Below are 21828 nucleotides of genomic sequence, written 5' to 3'. Positions count from 1 at the left end.
ATTTTGGCTGCAATTCGGGTCTTTCAGTCCCTCTCTTCCTCAGCGGCGGCACTTCAGCGGCAGCTCAATCGCTCCACTTCAGTCTTCTGTGGCAATTCAGCAGCAGGTCTTCCTGTCCTCTTCTTTCTTCGGCGGCACGACTTGGGTCTTTCTTTCTTTTTTTTTCCCGCCGCTTGGGGAGGCAAAACTGACTTTTTTTTATGGAAGGGGCCCCCGAAATTGCTTTGCCCCAGGTCCCCTGAATCCTCTGGGCGGCACTGTCTGGAATATCAGTCCTGGCAAAATTCTTCCAAAATCTGATAACTGGGCACATATGTCATCATAAGTAGCTGGGTTCTACTTCTGCCACAGAAGCTAGGGAACAGAACCAAAAGGTTCACCTTTCCCCACACTTTACATAAATTATTATCATTATTATTATTTTTACACCAGCTAGTAGAGGCAAACCTTTTCCTACAGGAATTGCATTATGTATGTATGTATGTATTTATTAATTGCATTGTGATAGCTATGACCTGGGAACCTCTTGATGCCAACTTGCAGCGGGCACTGGGTTGCACAGGGTTTTGCAAGTATCTCCTGAATCAGAAGTATAATAATTCACTAAAGAGTAGCAAAAGGTAGTAGCCCACTCGTCATCGCAATCACTGCAAAAGGTACGCATGCATAATATGTAAGAAGGTATGTGTCCATACTGAAAATTATATTATTGAGGCTGGTAACCAAGAGTAACAGACCTCAGGGGTGTTCTTTTCAGGCAGATGGTAACAGATGCTTATCTCCCTGTCTGGTAATTGTGCAGTGCGTATTGTCTTGCCTCACAATGCATGACAATTTGCATACTGAGCCTGAGGCTAATCAGGAGATTATGATAGTGACAGGAGAAAAAAGCCACAGGAAAAAACAACCAGCAACCAGTGGATTGATCTGATATATCTAAGGGTACCAAGACACACCCAGAATCCTTCACCTAGGAGACAAGTTGACTGTATGTCTTGCCTCATAAAAAAGGAATCTCAGCCTGCTTGGCTGGAAAGTGCTGGTGAGCGATACTTTATTAGACAAGAGAGTAACTTGTTAATTAAGCCTAGTCTCTAGAATGTGTGTTATGGTTTTATTTTGTATGTAATCATTTGTTTCCAATACTTGTTATCACTTGAATCTTTATACTCTGTTAATTAAACTTTTACTTGTTTTCATTATAAACTAAGTGCTGTATTTTATGTGGAACAGAGATCTGAGGTGTAACTGATAAGCTGGGGCATATTGTTCCTCTGGGAGCAGCTGATCCATGAATACTGTGAGTGCCCAGTGGAACAGGGGCTAGACATTCCAGGGAGATGCTCCGAGGGCTCAGGGGTTGGAGAATGCCTATTCATAACCTGTAGTGAGTGAGTGGGGCCTGTGTAGGCTTTGAGGGGAGTGCTTGGGTTGCCTCTAGCCAGTGGACTCCTAGCTGGCATAGACAAAGCTTCCTCATGCTAAGGTGCCTCGCAACCCTGGGTGCTCCTGGGAAGCATCACAGTAATGTTCAAAGGCCCAGTCAAGATAGAGACCTCACCATGATGGTAGGTGGTGTGGGTGGCATAAGAATCAATATACAATAGCCTCTGTAGACTAGAACTATGTTGTGCACTGTAATATGTCAGAACACAATAAATATAGGCCTTCTCCACTTCATAGCTAGACATGCCCCAAAATGCTTTTCTTTCCTGAAAGAGAGACCCAAGGAAGCCACAGATTTCATTTGTCTTCTAACCTGAAACGGATTCTCCTTTATCCATACTATCTATTTTAATGTTTGTCAAGGGCAGCAGAGGAGGAAGTGCAATACCATTGCGCTTGGAGATTTCCGTGTCAGCAGCTTGCAGGGTCTGGAACAGATTCAGTGAATTAATGACAACAGCAGACTTGATTATAGCAGTTTTCTTTTTAATTGCCATTTTTGAGTGTTTGCAATAGAATTGCTCTAAAATGACAGTGATTTGTAGGTTAGTGGATATTCTAGTCTAATAGTACATTAGGGACTTGCATGTGTATCTAATTTAGAGGGAAATGCTTTTTCCATATATGACCTTTGTGGGTGGTGGTACTATTGGATTTCAAAATATACATACCATAGTAAAATGATATTTCACATAGTTACATGAAATGTTACCAAATCTGTGTAACTTCTATTAATACTTCATATGTACTAGTTCTATGAACTATGAAAATTACTTATTATGGAAGATACCTTTTAATGAACAATTATAAATTAATTGTGAATTTAAATAAAGGAAATTATATCTTTGAATTATGAATATCTAATGATCAAACTAGAATCGAAGAATTGGGAAAGGTGTTTTCAAGCAGGTACATTTCCGCAAGGAGAGGGTCATCTAGGTTGGTGTTAAGATGAGAGAAACAAAAAAAACTTCTACTATAAAATTTGATGAGGCAACTTCTGTTCCTTAATGTTAGTCATTCCTTTTTGTTACTAACTTTATAGAATATCTTCACAAGAGCTTTTCCAGGTACTTGCGTGAGCTGTGCAACTTGTTTAATTTTGTATAATCTTTCTCTACTCCCTATTTGATATTTGAAGCCCTAATTTAATTTTGAAACTGCAATTCGGAGGTTCTGGATTGGTGGACTGCTGAAGGTCCACAGAAAACTTGCTGCACACCTGGTGCTAATTTTTCTCCTTATTTCCGCCTGATAAATGGTATGCAAGGCAGATACAAATATTATTCTTCCCTGTAAGCAATAGCTGTAGTTGCCATAGAGATGTTATGTGCTCAGGAATGGGAAAGGAGATGGTCTCTGCAACTGGGAAAAAGAAGGGGAGGTGATCCCTGAGGACACTCTCTCTATTGAGGTATGGCCCACATTGCAAAAAGTTAGAGAACTCCAGTTCCAGTTAACTTATTTTTGGACAGTTGCTGTCAGACACCCTCTTGAGTTACTCATTCATGGAGGAGAAAAGTGAGGTTGGTGTGAGTGACCATCTGCCTATTGCTTATAGGCAAAGTCACTGATGGAATCCTCTGCTCATGGGTCACAGAAAGCCCGATGAAAAAGCTGAAAAAGGTCCCACTAAAGGCTCCTTCGAACACTACTCAGAGAGGTAATACTTAACAACAGAGAGGGTGTGCAAAGAGTGGCCCCAGATAGATAGGGATGGTAGGGCATTGTTTATGCCCTAAGCAATGTCTGATAGTTTGGGAAGGATTTGGCTAATAAAGCACTAGCCTCTGTAACTGACCCACATCACAGAAACATGTTCTCAAAGATTTAAGCACATCATTTCTTCTACCTGAGGGACTAACGGCTTCCACCTGCTCCCAAGGAAGCTGAGATTGTATTAAAATAGTTCATATTTGTCTTGCATCTGTTTTTAACAGGTTCTTTGTGGTTCTATTTCAATAAAATATATTCTTTAGTTTTTGCACCCAGTGTTAATCAGTATAATATGTGTCTGCGTTTTAGGAACTGTATACTTCAGCTTCCCAGGAGGTAACAGGACCTCTCCATTCAGCTCACCAGTGGGTGAACATGAGTGATGTCACTGTCCAGCTCAATGCAACCCATACAGTAAGTACTGGGAATTTTCCTGCCTGTAGATAGGGAATCCTCATTAGAATATTCCAGGTAGAATTGTTGTGGTTTTACATCTGGAGTTGATATACTGTATACAATCTAATTTTAAAATACTTTTATTAAGGGTAAAACATGTAAACCAGCCCTGGGCTACAGCTTTGCAGCAGGTACTATTGATGGAGTGGGATTCTTAAATTTCACACAAGGTAAGCAGAAGAACAGAGTCTGCAGATCTTGTTCACTGAGGTTTATTGTTTATGTGGCAATAATGCTCTCGGTCTTGTTCATGGAACTGTGCAAACACAGTCCCTGCCTCAGATAGCTTACAGTCTTAAAAATACAGACAAAGAGTGGGTGATAGGGATACAATGTATAAGGAAAGTGGCGAAGGTGAGAATTGGAACATGTCTTTTTACTTCCTCATTCATTCTTTATTTACAAATCTATCCCTAATTGCCCCCCTACATAACTATTGTTAGAGCTTTTATTTGATATTTTAAAAATCTTCCTTTATTTGCTCCCTCTTGCCATTTGTTCCCAATCCAGTGAGGAGGACGGTCCTTTCTATTTCTGTAATTCAAGGTCACTACCCATATAGTATGATCACAGCCATGTTCGAAATGCTGATTGGTTAGAGCTGGAATATTTAAAGCAAACTATGGGAGTTAGGTGTCCAAAATCCCATTTTAAGATGAATGGATTCAAATCCCCTAAACTCCCCTGAAAATCCTAGCCTAGATACGTAGATACTTTGAGGAAATGCAGGTGAGGAATTAGACTTTGTCAAATATACACTGAGAAAAACTGAAGAAATTGTATTAAAAGAGGTTTCTACTTACAGGTTCACTAGAAGGCCAGCCGTTCTGGGAAATTGTTCATAACCAGCTGCTTGGAGAGCCGTCCAATGAAACAAAAGAGTGCCACAAACCTAAGCCTATCCTTTTAAATACTGGAGAGGTAGAGTGTGTTAGTGTATATCACTCTGAGCACAGCTAACGCTTAACTATGCTGGATTTTCCTGCCGAGAGAAAGGATATCCATTTCATTCCCGCCATAATTAAACTAATGATGCAGAAGTAAAGGCAATGAATGGTCGTATGACACTAATATTTTAAAGGGAATCTTACTTTAAAAGACATGAAAAGGAACACAAATATATGCTTATCAATACTCTGAAAAAGCACTAAAAGAGACAGGGTTTTTATTAGGAGAGAAGCATGATCTTCCATACATTCTTATTGTAGAACTTAAAAAAGGGGGAAAAGACATTCATGCTTCATAATGAAGGAGACATGTCTTTGTGATAAAATACAGTGCAGAAAATGTTCGAGAATGTTTGTCCTTATATAAAGATTACTACTGTGATGCTAGAAAGGGCAGTTTGATCTTTGGTTACCTGCCAAAATATATAATTTCATGGTAGAAGAGTTTTTGACTTGTGGAAATGTCTGATGAGAAATTTTGGACTAAAAGGGCAATGACATTAGAATTTTAAACCTTGTGGCTTGGGTAGCATGTCAAAGTTCTGGAATATTTAATTATATAAATGTAATTATATATTTGTAGCTCCAGTTACAAAAAATGGATAGAAAATAACAAAATGGGATTTGTTCTGAAAAAATGTAATCTGGAAAATTCAATCTAAAAAGAGCCCATCTATACTGTAATGCCAAGGAAGTAGTCTTAGAGCTGGAATGAGAGTGAACATTAAATTAAAGATAGGGAAAGATTTCAAAAGTGCCTGAGTGAATTATGATCTTTAATCCCATTTTCAAAAGAGACTTAGACATCTTACTGAAAGCCAATAGGGTTTAGGTTCCTAAATCACTTGGGGGCTTTTGAAAATTTTACTCATGATCTTGAAATATGATTTGGTGTTTTTTTTTAAAACAATATCTTTTTAAGCTGCCAGTTCCTAGGCATCATGTTGTTTTCACCAGAGTGCTCATGGCTCCTTTCTCTACGGTGTTGTTAGACTGCACCAAGAATGTTTCATACAGTTCTGGGCACCTCATTACCAGAAAGATAGTAACAAAGTGTTTAAATCCATGGAGGTATTGACCCATGGAGCACAAGGTAAAAGAACTAACTATAGACGAGCCAAATGCCAACTGAGGAGTGATATGATCACTGCCTACAAGTATCTGAAAGAGAGAGGAATTATTTAAAGCAGGTCAAGTAGGTAAATCAGAAGTAATGGGATAAAGTTAAACACAGGAAAATTTCGAATCAAATCATTCTTAATGGTGACATCTGTGAGATTGTGGAATAATGTCCCAAGAGAAGGGAATGAAAACCCATTGCTTCAGTCATTTAGAACTGAACAGAACAAAGCATTTAAGAACATAGGATAGGGAAGAGTGTTGCATGGGCATTTAGGCAGACTAGATAATACAATAGGTTTCTTCCATTCCTAATGAATATGGTTCTGGTTGAATGATTTAATGCATGGGTAGCCCAGAAGATAAAGTGAGACAAAATATTAATTTTCTACAGACCAATGTAAATTTCTTACAAAAATAAATGTTTGCATCACTATTTTTATGAATATGGAAAGAACAAAACCAGATTGTATCTTATGGTCTTTATTCAAAAAAATGTAACACTATATTCTTTTTTTTCTTCTTCCAAGATTTCATTCCCTTATCCATGGCACCCTGAAATAGTTGATGTTCAGCTTTTTACCATTGGGTCCTTGGCAATCGTCGCTTTACCAGGAGAGCTGACGTATGTACTATTTTTACTCTTATTTTGTGTAACAAAGCAGACAGTTTTTATATCTAAAGAACACATAGTACTTGTGTATGCATATTTTTTATGGAAGGGATATAAAGCCAGAAACTACCTTATCACTGGTACAATGTGATATGCAGCCACTGTATGTCAATGTCCATCCTAATGTTCTAACGCAGGTGCATTTTTGTGTGTGTGAGTGTGCGTGCAGTCTTTAACTGGACACATGGGGATTCCCTCTTCCCTGTTTTTAGACCAGCAGTTGCTGATCTATAGTTGAGGTTGAAACTGGCTTCCCATTCTTATAGCTGATCAACTTTTTTGACAGAACCATTTTCCATCAGAAAATGTAGTTTCAATTCAATGGACAAAATTAGGAAAATTCTAGACCTCAGCCAGGGCCTGCATGATATCACATGTAGCTGATCAATTATTTATAGTCTCTTTTCCACATAGTGATGGTGATTTCTAAATGCCAAACTGTTGTAAAGGGGTGGGTTCTTTTACTGGCTCTAACTATACAGATAATTCAGGTGAGATTCAGCTGAGCATCCAGGTTTTGGGAGCCTTGTGTGATCCAAACCTTTCCTACTGATGCTCGTCCACAGTCATTCCAACTCACCTTGCACTTCAGTATATCACACTTTCTCTACATTACTGGAGTTTAACATTACTATCATAATACTTCACAGGACAATGTCTGGACGGAGACTACGAGAAGCTGTTAAAAGTGTAAGTTACTGGCTAAAAACTTGAAGAGAACTTTTCTAGACAGCAGAGTTTATGGAACCTTTATTTTCTTGAGTCTATCATCTTTCTCTTGCCTCATACCGATATTGTTCCTTGGGGTGTAGCTGGAAGGTGTAATTTCCTACTTGAGTAGACCTACCCTCTCAAGCTGTGATTGACCTAGTGCACAAAAAATAGAAATGTAGCTGCAGCAGCGTGAGTAGTGGGATTGACTAACTGCCCGAGTACATACCTAGAGTTTTAGATGAGATTGTACTCAGGGCGGCTGGCCCCTCCTGTCACTAGCAACGTGGTGGCTAGTCTTCTGTTTTTAGCATGCTAGATCCCATTGAACTAGTGTAGGTGTGTCTTCTGAAGCTGGAGCTTACATCTCCAGCTCCAGTGTAGACGTACTCTTGGTCTCACATATTATGAAGGTATTTTTTTTAAAATTAGTTGTGTATCTAATACAGGGGCAGGCAAACTTTTTGGCCTGAGGGCCGCATCAGGTTTCAGAAATTGTATGGAGGGCTGGTTAGGGGAGGCTGTGTCTCCCCAAACAGTCAGGTGTGGCTCGGCCCCTGCCCCCTATCCGACCCCCCCTGCTTCTTTCCCCCTGACAGCCCCCCCCCCGGGACTCCTGCCCCATCCAACCCTCCTTGTTCCCTGACAGCCCCCCGGGACCTCTACCCCCATACAACCCCTGTGTTCCCTACCCTCTGACTGCCCTGCCCCCTATCCACACCCCCACTCCCTGAACACCACCCCAAACTCCCCTGCCCTCTATCCAACCTCCCCGCCCCCTGCCCCCTTACAACGCTGCCTGGAGGATTGGTGGCTGGCGGCACTACAGCCGTACCACCCGGCTGGAGCCAGCCACACCACCGCACAACACAGAGCAGCGGGTCAGGCCGGGCTCTGCCCCAGCTTGCAGCCCCGCCGCCCAGAGCATTGTGCTGGTGGCGCAGTGAGCTGAGGCTGCGGGGGAGGGAGGACAGCAGGGGAGGGGCCGGGGGCTAGCCTCCCGGGTGAGGAGCTCAGGGGCCAGGCAGGAGGGTCCCACGGGCCAGATTGCCCACCTCTGATCTAATACCTATCTATCAATCAGCATACCCCACCTCCCAATATGGCAATAAATAAGGCCACCCAAACAAACATGGGTGAAATCCTAGCCCCACTGACATTAATGGGAATTTTGCTATTGATTTCACTAGAGCCAAAATTTCACCCACTAACTCTATCAGTGTGGTGCCACCATGAGAATGATTAGAAACACTGTGAAAATCATAACATTATCCATCCATCATACTGAATATTATTTATTGTTTTTATTCATCTTATTAATGACCACAGAAATGTCAATACCTTCTTCTCGGACCAACATGGCTACAACAACACTAAATAGAAGATACGACATGCGATGAATATAATTGTATATTTAATATTTATTAAAGTAGTTATGTATTTGTGCTCATCTTTCTTAGGAATTTGAATCCCATGGGACCCAGGGAATGAATGTCATAATTGCAGGCTTGTGCAATGTTTATACCCATTACATTACTACTTATGAAGAATACCAGGTAAAGAAAATGGCTCTAATATAGGACAAAGATGTTTACAGGACATGTTTACCATGCATTTTTACTTTTCAGTGATAATTTTCATGGGAGTTTAGATGTCTGTGGAATATTTTTTCTTTTTCACACAGAAATGAAAACAGCAGCAACAACAAAATCTGTGGAAGAAATGCAGTGATCTTTCAATCTCTTTTGTAGGTTCAACGATATGAGGCAGCATCCACCATTTATGGGCCACACACTCTTTCTGCTTATATTCAGTTGTTCAGAGGACTGGCCAAGGCTATTGCTATGGTAATAAAAGATCATTTGAATCCAGTGTACACTTTCATATTTATATATTCTTTAGAAGTGAGGTTTACATAATTTTTCCATCCTATTATTTTAAATGCCATGGTCCTGATTCTCTGATCTGATCTAATTGCTGTGTTGCTCTGGCGGTGCAAAATCACCAGAAACCAGCCTAATCAGCTTCCTGGGAATTTCCCTTCAGTAAACAGAATCTCCAGCTGGTACAGAAGCAGTATAGTAGGTCTATGTGTCCCAGTTCCTGGCCCTGCCATGAGGGTGATGTCAGTGTAGCTGGAAAAGCCCCTGCACCCTGACAATTCCTGGCTGCTAAAACAACCCTGTTGATCTGTGGACAGCTGCATGTACGTTAGATCAGCCCTTAAGTTGTTGCAGCTTTTGCTTGGGGCTGAACAGGATGCTAGCTCAAGCAAGAACAGGAGCTGCAACTTGGTGTAAAGTCACATGGAGATAAGATCGAAGAATGAAGTGGTGCTGAAAGTGGCATATAAACAAGAACCCTCTCACTTTTTTTGGTCACTTTCTTATTCTTGGCATTACAGCCAATTAGAGTCATTGTAGTTAATTAAAAAGACACATTTGACTTATTGGATTTTGTGAAATACATCATCATCTGTATATGATGTTTTGTCACAATTGTTTCACAGTAGAATTGACAAACAATATTTCTGCTTATTAAACAAATGTTCTTTTTTTCCTAGAATACAGTTCAGGATTTGCCAAATGGTCCAGAGCCAGAATTCTTCAGCGTAACCAACATAACTTTGTTACCTGGTGTTCTTGCTGATGTTGCACCAATCGGTAAAAAATTTGGGGATGTGTTACAGGAAGTACAACCACAGTACAGAGTGGTAAGACTGTCTGGGGAAATATCATTTATTTACTACTAGTCTGAATACTTGTCAGATTCTTAATAATTAGTGTGGGGTCTCTATAGAGACATAGGGCCAAATTCTGCTTTCGATTACACTGATGTTAATCAAAATTTACATCAGGATATATAAGAGCAGAATCTGACCCGTGATATCCAGACTAAGTAATCTGGAGCTTGGTTGTGATAGCAACTCAGTTTACCTCTGCGTGAGTTGCAAGAAAAAGTGAAACTGAAATAAAATTATAATAAAAGCAAATGAGAACTGAATAAGTATTCTGATGTTTATATAGCTGACATGAATGTCAAAATGCTCCTTTTCTTCCTTATTCTTTATAACAATAAACCAAACATGCCCCTTGAATATGAAATTCACATATGAATGAATTACTGAGTAAATAATGTGCTTCTGAGAAGTGGATAATCACATCAGTGTTTTTATATTAAGGTTATTTGTCCTTATTTTAGAGCAACAACATAGATATAGATATTCTATCTGCCAATGTTTGTATAACGAATGTAGTTAAAATCAGTGAATAAAAAAAAAGAGCCCTTGACATCTCTCTATGAAGGAGAATCTTCTTCTTTCTATACATAAAATGAGGATTCATTGAAGTAGCAATTGTTGCATTATAATGTTTTGAAACAGAAATCTGATTGTCCTTTGATATACTTGCTTTGGAGTCTGAATAGGATAAAAATGTCATAAAGATTAATTATTTTAAATACTTGGCAAAATTAGGTTATAAGCTATTCAGAACAAGGGTCGTGTCGTCTTATCTGCACACTCTTGGGTGCAATAAAAGCAAGTGGAAGGTGTGAAGTAGCTACAATCTAGTACTTTAACCTTAAAATCCCACCTTCTTTTTTTTTTAATAGCTCAACTTAATGTCACATAATGGAATTCATCCAGCAGACAGGAGAGGTGGAATGTTAAGGCACTGTAGATAGTGGAATTCATGATAAAAAATCTACAATCCAATAGCAACTATTAAAATAATACAGAAATGTTAATAAAGATGTCTTAAATCGTTGATTTTATTATATAACGTATAGTCCACTCTCAAAATAAATTCTAACATTTCCTCAGGGAGAAATTGCTGAAGCAACTTTTGTAGGTGCGAACCCCAGGAATTCTGCTCAGAACACTGTAAGTATAATTAAATTATGTTAGATTTTTCTATTCTTTCACAATGGCTAATGTTTAATTATTGTTCTGCTTGCTTACATGGAGGACTTTGAGATACACCTTTCTAAAGAAAGATAAGGAGAAGAGAGAGAGAGTAAAATGAGATATAGAGGGAAATTAGAGGGGGAAAAAAAAGAAAGCAAATGGCATGGAGATAGAATAGGTCAGACATGGAAAGAGAAAAAGAGGCAGAGATGTTAGGCCTGCTCTACACCAGAAAATTAGGTAAGCATAACTGTCTTTCAGGAGTGTGGAAAATTTACACTTTTGAGTGGTGTCGTAAAGCCAACCTAAGACCCTATGTAGACAGCATTAGATTGACAGAGAATTCTTGCATCTTCCTCTCGGGAAGGTGGATTACGTACAGTGAGGGGAGAGCCCCTCTCTTTGGTGTAGGTAGTGTCTACACTGAAGTGCTACAGTGGCGCAGCTATAGTGTTTTAAGTGTGAACATATCTTTACAAACACACACACACAACTCTCAGAGAAGAAAATATTATTTGAGCTCTATTACTTTATTTTATTTCGGTGGCCAGTTGAATTAGTTGTAAACTGCAGGGAAGAGTCACTGAAGTTTAGAAGTTTATAAACAGTGATTCTTGCATATTATACTAAAACTATCATACTATAACTAGGCATTTACACTAGGATGAATACTGCACATTAAAATAATACATCCCAGATAAACCCTTCATTTTGGAATGTTTATAAATCACAACAAATGATATAGGTAAAGTGTCCTAAATATAATTTTCTAAACTTCCTGTAACTAAACACTCATTGGAGGCCCCTATTGGTTCATATAAAAACACGTTCACCCTGTTTGTACTTACATGAGTTACTGACTTCAGCATATTCTTTGGGGCCTTACATTACCAGAAGCCCTTTGATTGTAAAGTTCCAGCTTGGAAGTTTGTCCAGCTAAGGGGATTTTGAGCACTGAATAGGAAAACTGCACAAAGTTCAGTCCTAGATAATTCCTGACCTCTTCATACCATGTGAGTCAAAATTGCACATATGAGCAATGCAGAAACCTTTTCTCTACATTCTGGTGCAATTTAATGCAAGTCCAAGCTTTCATTCTCAGAATCAAAGTAAGTTCAAACCGTTAACATTTTTTTAAACATTTTTTAAAATAGAGAACAGACATGTCATATTGGTTATTTTTACTGGAAATTTGTTAAATAACATATATTTTGCAGTCTTCTTGCAATGAATGTGTCCTTTATTATACCCTACATTATATGTACAGCTTAGTCTTGTTATGTTTTGCCAATAAAAAATTAAAACAAAGAAAAAAAATCTGTTCTTCAATTTTAAGTTAAGCACTAGAAAGCTTTCATGATTGGTCATTCAGTATCTGACTAGTTATATTAATTTTATTCCAGACTCACCAAACCTTCCTTACAGTAGAGAAATATGAGAATATTTCAGGAAATTGGCATGTAATGTATAATGATGCCTCCTGGGATACCAGGTGAGTAACTCCCCCAGGACTGACTCTGTTTCACAAATTTCACTGAGTATTAAGGATTCAGTGAACTGCTTATAAACGGGGGTGGCTCTACCAATTTTGCCACCCCAAGCAGTCGCCGCCGAATTGCCGCCGCGCCCGGAAGAGTGGCGGAGTTGCCGCCCAAAAGCCGCTGCTGAATTGCCGCCACGGGACATGGCCTGCCGCCCCATTCTGAATGCCGCCCCAAGCACCTGCTTGGAAAGCTGGAGCCTGGAGCTGGCCCTGCTTATTAAAACCCCAGGGACCATGTTCTGGGACTCTTTTGCATTTTCCTCAAAAGGGGTGTACAATAACCCTGTAAGAGTGTTAATTGCACACACACGTTCTGACTAGCCACTGTCTCATGCACAGTACCCCAGGGTAGTTTATGCCTATCCTTGTAGAAAAGAGTAACCTGCACACACTCTGGGGATACTTGAGCTATGGCTGTGTTGGTAAAATGCTTAGATCACAGCCTCCAGACCTGCCTTTGAACATCAGCAGAAGGTCTGTGAAGCAGCCTTCTTTTTAGGTTGGAATGCAGGGATCAGAATCAGAGTTGGAACCATTCTGCCTTGTGATTCCCCTTCTGGATGTGACTTTCCTTGAATGTATATAAACAGGAGGCAGATTTTAGAATTACTCACAATTACCGTATAACCATGATGAATTACTCACAATTACTATCAATATTGTGGAATGTAAGATAAATGAATAATTACTGTAAGAACAATAGGTAGAACTACTCCTTCTGCATTGTTTTAATAATTTTTAATTAAATACTGCATTTTGCACTATAGTACTTGTAAAGTAACTTATATGGACTAAAAAGGTTGCCTCAAGCCCAGTCATTGAGATGCAAGATGTTGATTCACTAGAAAGTCAAAAATCTTTGCTCTCTGCACAGGACTTGGTTTAGGGGTGACTTTATGCAGCTTTTCTACTTCCCATATTCTGGGGCTGCCTGCCTGGAGGCCAGCTGGCCCATGGCATAAATTAGAACAACCTCAGGGCTGCTTTAACTATATGAGGATGCTGGTCCAGCAGATGAATATAGCTGAATCACAAAGGCTTGGCCACATTACCTCTCCTCTAGCAATGGCCTCTGCACCAGGTGATGCAAAATGGAGGAGGTTGCATAGTGTTGCTATGCCAGCTTTATGCCACATTGGGATTTGTCTTTTGCCATGGGAATTCCCAGCAGTGGGATCCACAAACTTTGCATTCTTTTGTATTCAGTGAAGTGATGCAAGCAAGCCATAACATGATAGACAGGCCTGAGGAGCCTTGAGATCTGGCCACAAAACTTTAGGGCTTTTGATATTGTGAGTTTCTGCCTGAGATATACCCTCACATTCCCCAGCCCCAGTGCATTACAGAATAGTAACACACTGTACAGAGTTAGGCAGTGGAGATCACTCAATTTTGGTGTTACCATGTCCTTTTCTGTGGTGGAAATGTAACAAAAGCCAGCTCTCCTTAAGCCAGAACTTTCATTTTTTTGAATGCTGTGGTCTGTATGGCAAAGTCTATTGTACATGATGTCAGTGACACGTGGCACACGCTGATTATTATATATATATTTAAATATATAAATATTTAAAATGGCATTTTAAAAGAATCCACCTCTAGAAACTAATTTGTGGTTTTGTACAACCTTATGCAGAGCTCTCACCAATACAGCATTGAGAATATACAACTAAATCTTATTTCATCTTAAGGAAAATCATGGTGTGAACCAACTTGACAAAACCCATTTTTGTTAAAACATTTTTATTACATTTTCTAAACAATTTGTATTTAATGTATGGAAATTCCATGGAGATAGTACTATCTGGCTCTCACGTAGAGCTTTTCATCCAGAGAGCTCATAGTGGTTTGCAAAGGCACGTAAATATCATTATGCCCATTTTACAGCTGGAGAAGTGACTTGCCCAAGATCACTTAGTAGGTCAATGGCAGACCTAGGGCTAGAACCCACATCTCCCAATTCCTAGTCCAATGCCCCATTCACTGGTCCACATTGCCTAACAGTTGGATATTAAAAGGAGGATATAAAAGGTTTCTTCTAACACTGTTATTTTTGGGGAAAGTGTTTAGTGGCTCTGATGTATGTCCCAAAAGTGGAGAAGTTTCATTTAAAAAGAAAAGGGGGGGGGCAGTAGAAATCAAATGTGTGGTAGGACTGCCAACCTTATGGGGAATGCATGTATCAGGAAGAAAAATAGTGTGGCTTTTTAGAGCTATAATCAGTAGAGTTAATAATGTTAAGATCCATACAAAGAATACAGAGGGGTTGTTTATCAGATCCTTGTTCAAAGAAGTTATTGCCTAATCTGATTAAAAACCGATGACTTATTTACCTCAGTCTCCTAAATATCAGTAAAAGGATGGAATCCCAAAAAGGTCCATTTCAGGATCCTGTAATGTTGGAGATATTCCAATAAAAACACCTTACACTTCAAAAGGAGAGAGACAATGTTCCCAGTATAACAGATTTACATCAGTAGATTCTGTTTCTCTGAATTTCTAATGGCTTCTTCCTGGTAGTGCATAATTTTCTCTGCCTGAGTGCAACCAATCACTTTCTGAATCTGATCTGGTACCCAAAGGATACTGATATTAAATCCACTGTCTCCTGAGACAGCTTCTGACACACTTTAGTAGCATACATAACAGCACTAAGCTTGGAGTTTTAGGAGATGGAAATCATGCCTGTGTTTATGGAATACAAACTGACATGCCCCTTTTCTACCAGAGGTTATTCTGGCCTTTTCCAGTGTATCTATGTATTTTGGGGGTTAGGAGGATTGTGTAGCTCTCTTATGTTGTCACAATATATTAGGATCCCCATTTCTGTAAATTTTCCTCCTAATATAATTTACTCAGATAAAGGTAGTGCTGTGTTTCATTACTTGTCAGTATTAATGTATAGTATGTCTATGCTTAGCAGCATAACAATAATTCCAGAAAGCAAGTAATGCTACAAACAAGGAATTTCTCCTTTTTTGAGTAACAAAATTTAAAACATTTAATAAAATTTCTATGAAAATTCCCACAAACTTGAAAGAGAAACTTCAATAACATACTCACTGTTATAATATTGAAAAGACTGGGTACCATCACACCCTTATTTTTGTTAGTGCACAAATAAACAAAATAAGTAAAGAGGTAAGATGCTGTAAACCATTGTGAACTCCATGTATATTTAGGGGAAGCATTTTCCAGTTACAGTATTCCAGAATAATGGTCCTATTTAATCACACATGCTGACAGAGAGCACACATCTCTGACATCCATACCATTTAGGATTTAGAACAGCAGATCAATGGATAGATGTTTATTATTTATTGGTAGCACTGAGGATCCCAGGATCCCATTGTGCTAGGCTCTGTACAAACTGAACAAAAAACAAGGTTCCCACCTCAAAGAAATTATAATCTAAGTGCAAAACAAGACACAACAGATGTTGACAGTCACAATAGACAGGACAAGGAGGGAATGAATATGGAGATAAACTAATCTATTTTATAACCCTGAGAGGTGTTTCCCATTGGGGCTAGCTGGAAAAAAAAACAATTCTGTTTCACAAAAAAATTTAGAGGTTTTGAAATTTGTTTTTATTCTGATGTAGAATGAAAATGAGACCTTTCAATAAAATTTGTGAAAAAACATTGGGGGTGTGTGTGTGTGTGTGTGTGTGTGTGAAATAGCTAATAGTGTGGTGGTTCAGGCTCTCACCTCGGATGTGGGAAACCTGCCTGATTTAGAGCAGAGCCTTAAACCTAGGTCTCCCACACCCCCAGTGAGTGCCCTCACCATTGGGCTATTTTGGGGGTCTTACTCTCACACCAGAAATTCCATCTTACAAAATGTTCCCAACAATTTTATTTGTCAAAATAGATACATAAAACATTTTGACAGAAACAAGTATTGTCAGCATTTTTGGGACTAGCTCTGTTCCCCATAGGACATGCATCCCTGCTGAGACACATTGGTGTGGGCAGTGGGAGGAAGTTTTGCTGTTGTCTGATGTATACGGCACATGCTCTATTGTTAAAAAATTCAGGCTCCAGTTATATCAGCCTATGGTGGTTCAGTTTCCTGAGCCCATTTTTAGCAATAAACATGAGGAAGGGGATGTGTGATTCTGGCACAGGTCTGGGACTCAACCTTATTTAGGTTCAATTTCCAGCTCTTTCACAGATTTTGCCTGACCTTTCACAATTTTCTTGCTCCATCTGTGCCTCAGTTCCTCTTCTGTTAAATGGGAATAGTATTTTCTCATCTCACAGGGGAGTTGTGAGTGTAAATTCATTAATATGTAATAACCGTGATAATGATGTTGGGAGGTGCTCATTTAATTCGCTATGGGAGCCACATAATTACCTAGTCAGAAATATTTTTATCTACAGAAATAACCACTTATTTGTCATTTAGTGTTCCCTGGTGTATTTCATTGCTGTGCATTGTGTTATTAACAAAGCAACAAAAATAAAACACGGTAATTAAAAAAATCACAGAATCCTCTTGGGACAAATTGAGCCAGAGTGATTAGTTTAGTGTCTATGTCACTTAACTTGTAGTAAAAATATTTCTGATCCATAATGATTTGGCATTCAGATATGTTTAATTCAGCCAGTTAGAGATCTTGGCTGGACTATTGCAATACACATTAACATGGATTATATTTTTTAACCTGTAGTTTATTATTTTTCTATTAGATTTTACTGGACCAAAGGATTGCTTGGCCGTAGCAAGGCCAAAGTAGAATGGCATATTCCAAGTTCTACTGAACCAGGGCTCTACAGAATACAATACTTTGGGCACCACAAGGTTCAACCAATTCTGAAGCCAGCTCAGTTTTACCCATTCAATGGCACATCTTCAACATTTGAAGTTGTAAAATTGTAGCTACTTTCTCCTTGGAGACAAAAGTTTGCTTCATAGGAATAGTGTGTGTGTTCCTGATTTTATATAAATATATAATTTGGAATTGTTGCTAGAGTACCAGTAATTCAATCTTGTTCTTGCTCTTTGGAATGATTTGCTCTATTTGATCTTCAGTCCTCCTTGGCTCTTCTGATGTATTTCCATTCTGGTTGCTCATGTCCAGCCCTGTTATCGCTGCAATCAACTCCCACTCTAATAAATGATTCACCATCTTTTTAAAGTCATCGACTGCACTTGAATTTTCATTCCTTATTTAATATAGAGCACTCAGAAAGAGTTGTTTCCTAATGGGGGTTATTTCAGACAATCCAGTCCATATAATACGGTGACCATAGGCGTGCGTACAGGGTGGGCCGGGTGTGCCTATGCACACACTAATTCAGGGGTTGGCAACCTATGGCACACGAGCCGATTTTTAATGGCACGCTGCTACCTGGCGGGTCCCAGCCGCTGGCCCCGCTCAGCTGGCTGCCGAACCCAGGCCGGGACCCCGGCAGGCAGCAGCGTGCCATTAAAAATCCTGCCCACCCCGGCCCGCTCTTCTCCGCCCCCCCTCCAGCCTGGGGCAGGGTGAAGAAGCTTGGTCCTGCCGACTGCTGCTGCAAAGCAGGCAAGTTTCCCCTCCCCCGCCTCTTCCCCCAGCATGCTGGGTTCCTGCCCCTCCTCCTCTCGCTCCCTGCTGCCGATCAGCCGATGGCCCGTGCGAGGGACGGGGAGAAGCGGAGCCACGGCGCGCTCGCTGCTCCGGAGAGGAGATGGGGATGGGGCCGTGGGGAAAGGGGGTGGAATCAGGGCTTATCCCCTGAAGCTCCCTGCTGTGAGCCACTCTGGGCAGGGGGCTGGGAGCACCCCCACGACCTCAGCCCATACCACCAGCCCTCTGCCCTGACTCCTACACCCTCCCACACACACCCCTGACCCCTGCACCCCCTCACACACACCCAGCCCTCTGCCCTGACCCGTGCACCCCCCATGATGCCAGCCCTCACTCCAGCACCCCGACACATATCTAGCCCCCCCACTCCATACCCTGACTCCTGTACCCCCTCACTTGCCCCCAGCCCTCTGCCCTGACTTCTGCACCCTCCTCACACGCCCTTAACCCCCTGCCCTAAGTCCTGCATCCCCCACACATACCCAGGTTCCCCATGCCCTGACTCTTGCACCCCCCACATTCCCACCCCCATCCTGAGCACCAAACGGGAGCTCCTGCAACCTACCTCACATTCCCACCTGCACCCCTCACACTAAATGGGAGCTGCCCAGGTAAGCACTCCACCCCCAAACCTCCTGCCCCAACCCTGAGCCCCCTCCCTCATTCTAGCTCCTGGCCAGACCCTACACCCCAACCCCCAGCCTGCTCCTTCACCCCCAGCCCTGTGCTCAGTGCACTCCCACCCTCAGCTCAGTGCAGAGAGAGAGGAAGAGGATGGGCTAGAACAAGGAAGAAGGTAGGTACCCACTCTATGTGGGCAGGGCTGGGATCCCAGACAGGCAGCGGGCGGAGCGGGGCCGGCAGCTGGAACCCTGGCTGGCAGGAGCCGGCGGATGGAACCCCAGGCCGGCAGCGGGCTGAGCCGCTCAGCCCACTGCTGGTCTGGGGTCCCGGCCGCTGGCCCTGCTCATCACGCTGCCGGTCTGGGGTTCTGACTGCCGGCTCCTTGCCAGCCGAGGTCCCAGCTGCAGGCCCTGCTCAGCCTGCTGCTGGCCTAGGTGAATGGAACCCCAGGCTGGCAGCGGGCTGAGCGGGCCAGTGGCATAAGATCAGCATTTTAATTTAATTTTAAATGAAGCTTCTTAAACATTTTGAAAACCTCATTTACTTTACATTTACTCCGTGGGTGCTTCGGGGCTGGAGCACCCACGGGGAAAATTTGGTGGGTGCAGAGCACCCACCGGCAGCTCCCTGCCCCGCACTTGGCCCCAGCTCACCTCTGCTCCGCCTCTGCCCCTGAACGTACCGCCCCGCTCTGCTCCTCTGCCCCTCCCAGCCTTCCCGCGAATCAGCTGTTTGCGCAGTAAGCCTGGGAGGGCTGAGAAGCAAGCAGCGGCTTTGCTCTCAAGCCCAGGGAGGCGGAGGTGGAGGTGAGCTGGGGTGGGGAGCGGTTCCCCTGCATGGCCCCCGGCAGGTCCCTCTGGCTCTTAGGGGCAGGCGGGGTGGGCACCCACTATAGTGGCCCACGAGACCCTCTTGCCTGGTTCTGGGGGCAGTCGGGGACAGGGGAGGCCATGGGGCAGGAGTCCCGGGCTGGGGGGACATCAAGGAACACGGGGGGTTGGATGGGGCAGGAGTCCGAGGGGGCGGGGGCGGGCCATGACCCCCTTGTGGGGTGAGGAGGGAACCGGTTGTTAAGAGTTTGGCAGCTCATCACTGGCTGTACCCACATATGCTATATGGGTTTTCCTAATTGTATGTTATAGTTGGCAGTTGTGTTTTCCCCAAATAAAAGATTTGAATGGTTTGATGTTATAGAGGGCTCCCATATGCTTGTGAGTAGGAGAAGAAACCTTTGAAAAGCTGAACAGGGAGGTTACATTTTAGTTTCCTACAGCTCAGAATGGAGCATGCCTTTGGGCGGGGGCTTGAGCACATGTTTTATGGAACCTGACCTTTGATGCTGCAATCCATACTGACAAAAGGGTCACACAGGCAACCCCCTTTTTTGGTAATCTGAGACAAAATACCAATGCTCAGTTCCCAGGAAGCAACTGTGCCTCAGTAATTGTTAGAGAAATTAAGACAGAGAACACATTCTCCTGCTGCTTGCAACAGTTCGCCCTTCACAAAACCATCAAAGTTTAGCATGTTTTTAAGGGCTAATGCTGCTCTCATGCAAAGAAACTTGGAAAACTGTGTGTAACAGCACCATCTAGTGACTCTCATTTTAATAATAAAAAAAATAATCCTCATTCCTTATGTTTCTGTGCACTTCTGCTGTCAGTATTTCTTACTCTATATAAACAAGAGCTGGTCAAACAATGCTTGTTTACATGCTGCATTTCAAAAATGCAGTTTTGTTGAAAGTAAAACATTTCACAGGAACATATGGATTTAAATGAAATTATTTGAAAGGAAACGTTAATTTTTTTTTCAGTAGCACTGCTTCAATTCATTTTGTCTTGGCTTTTATATTATTAAAATAATTTAAATATATGTATACAATATATTCTATTTAATATTTTAATACCATATAAAAGTTGAAATGAAATGAAATGAAATTACACTATTGAAACAAAACCGCCCGAATTTTTATTTAGCAAATTTTGTCTGTTCCTTTGGATTCAGACTGATATTTTCCCCCTAAATGTTGGAATTTCTTATGGAATGGAAGTTCTGGTTCCTGATTAGCTCTGATATAAATGTTAAATATCAAGAGTACCAGTACCTGTGTGTGTGCGCATGCTACAAATAATGGGATACCTACTGCCACCTTTGTAAAGCACTCTTGAGGTCTTAATACAAAAGACGCTACTGTAAATAAGTGCAAAGTATTAATAGTAGTAACTGGTTTAGAGTGAAAGTAATTTGAATCTTGCCTGAAATGCCTTGGGAAGATGACTCGAAGACTGGGATTCAAATAACTTTTTCTCTGTTGTCTGCCGTATAAACACTACAGAAATAAAAGAAAGGAAAAGCTAATGGGGCTATACCCTAAACAAGTGGTGTAACATAGTCCAGAAAGCAGACAAGTATAGCACACAAGGAATAGATAACTCAAAGGCCCTGCTAAATATAAATCCAGCAAAGATAGAATTTAAATTCTATACATTCAAAGATGAAGCAGACCCCAGGAAACCTTCTTATTTCAAACCCGTCTTCTTTCTCAAGGCATCTAAAAGCAACATATAGATATTAGTTTAATAGACTTTAGGGCCAGAAGGGTCCTTTATGATTGTCTGAACTCCTGCATAACACAGGCCATAGAATTTCACTCAGGTTTCAAAGATATTTGATATATTACAACAGCACATGTTAAAAAGTGTTTATCCACATTCTCCTGAGTGCCCTTTTTAGTCTGTCCCTTGTTGACCATCATTACATAGTATTCAAGAAGCAGAGGCTCTCACAGCTTCTCTTGCTGGCCTGGTGATACTGCATTCTAGAAGTTAGTGATAGTTTGGTGTGAGCTACTTAGATCAGTAGCTGATATAGTCGGCAGCCATTTAGAGTTAGCCTTTAGGCTGGTCAAGGTAGCTGACCATATAGTGTACCAAAAAAGGCTGCCATTGGAATTATAGGTAAGTAAATTGCCTCAGTTGCTTGTTGTAGGAGGATGTAGACTTCAGGCTCATTCTGAAAGAAAAGTGAGACAGCCTGCATGTGGCTCATGGAAGCAATGAAGAGGGATTTGGAGTGGGAACTCCTGGTTGCTTACAAATTATTTAACTC

General features: G+C 41.3%; 1 protein-coding gene across 1 annotated transcript in view; it reads left to right on the top strand.

Annotated features, from left to right (window-relative positions):
* Positions 1 to 17638, top strand: part of LOC125640380 (putative neutral ceramidase C) — a 33425-nt gene extending 15787 nt beyond the window's left edge. Inside the window, exons 10-20 of the mRNA XM_048858878.2 lie at positions 3472 to 3576; positions 3707 to 3788; positions 4424 to 4539; positions 6215 to 6309; positions 7008 to 7047; positions 8529 to 8624; positions 8820 to 8915; positions 9632 to 9781; positions 10892 to 10951; positions 12379 to 12467; positions 17210 to 17638. Of these exons, the coding sequence (XP_048714835.2) occupies positions 3472 to 3576; positions 3707 to 3788; positions 4424 to 4539; positions 6215 to 6309; positions 7008 to 7047; positions 8529 to 8624; positions 8820 to 8915; positions 9632 to 9781; positions 10892 to 10951; positions 12379 to 12467; positions 17210 to 17399 (1119 nt within the window). The 3' untranslated portion in view covers positions 17400 to 17638. The remainder of the gene's footprint in view (positions 1 to 3471; positions 3577 to 3706; positions 3789 to 4423; positions 4540 to 6214; positions 6310 to 7007; positions 7048 to 8528; positions 8625 to 8819; positions 8916 to 9631; positions 9782 to 10891; positions 10952 to 12378; positions 12468 to 17209) is intronic.
* Positions 17639 to 21828: the final 4190 nt, after the last annotated feature.

This window comes from Caretta caretta, chromosome 7 (assembly GCF_965140235.1).
Source record: "Caretta caretta isolate rCarCar2 chromosome 7, rCarCar1.hap1, whole genome shotgun sequence".
Taxonomy (NCBI): Eukaryota; Metazoa; Chordata; order Testudines; family Cheloniidae; genus Caretta; species Caretta caretta.
Note: the sequence above shows the minus strand (reverse complement) of the source record. Positions and strands in the feature narration are given on the sequence as shown.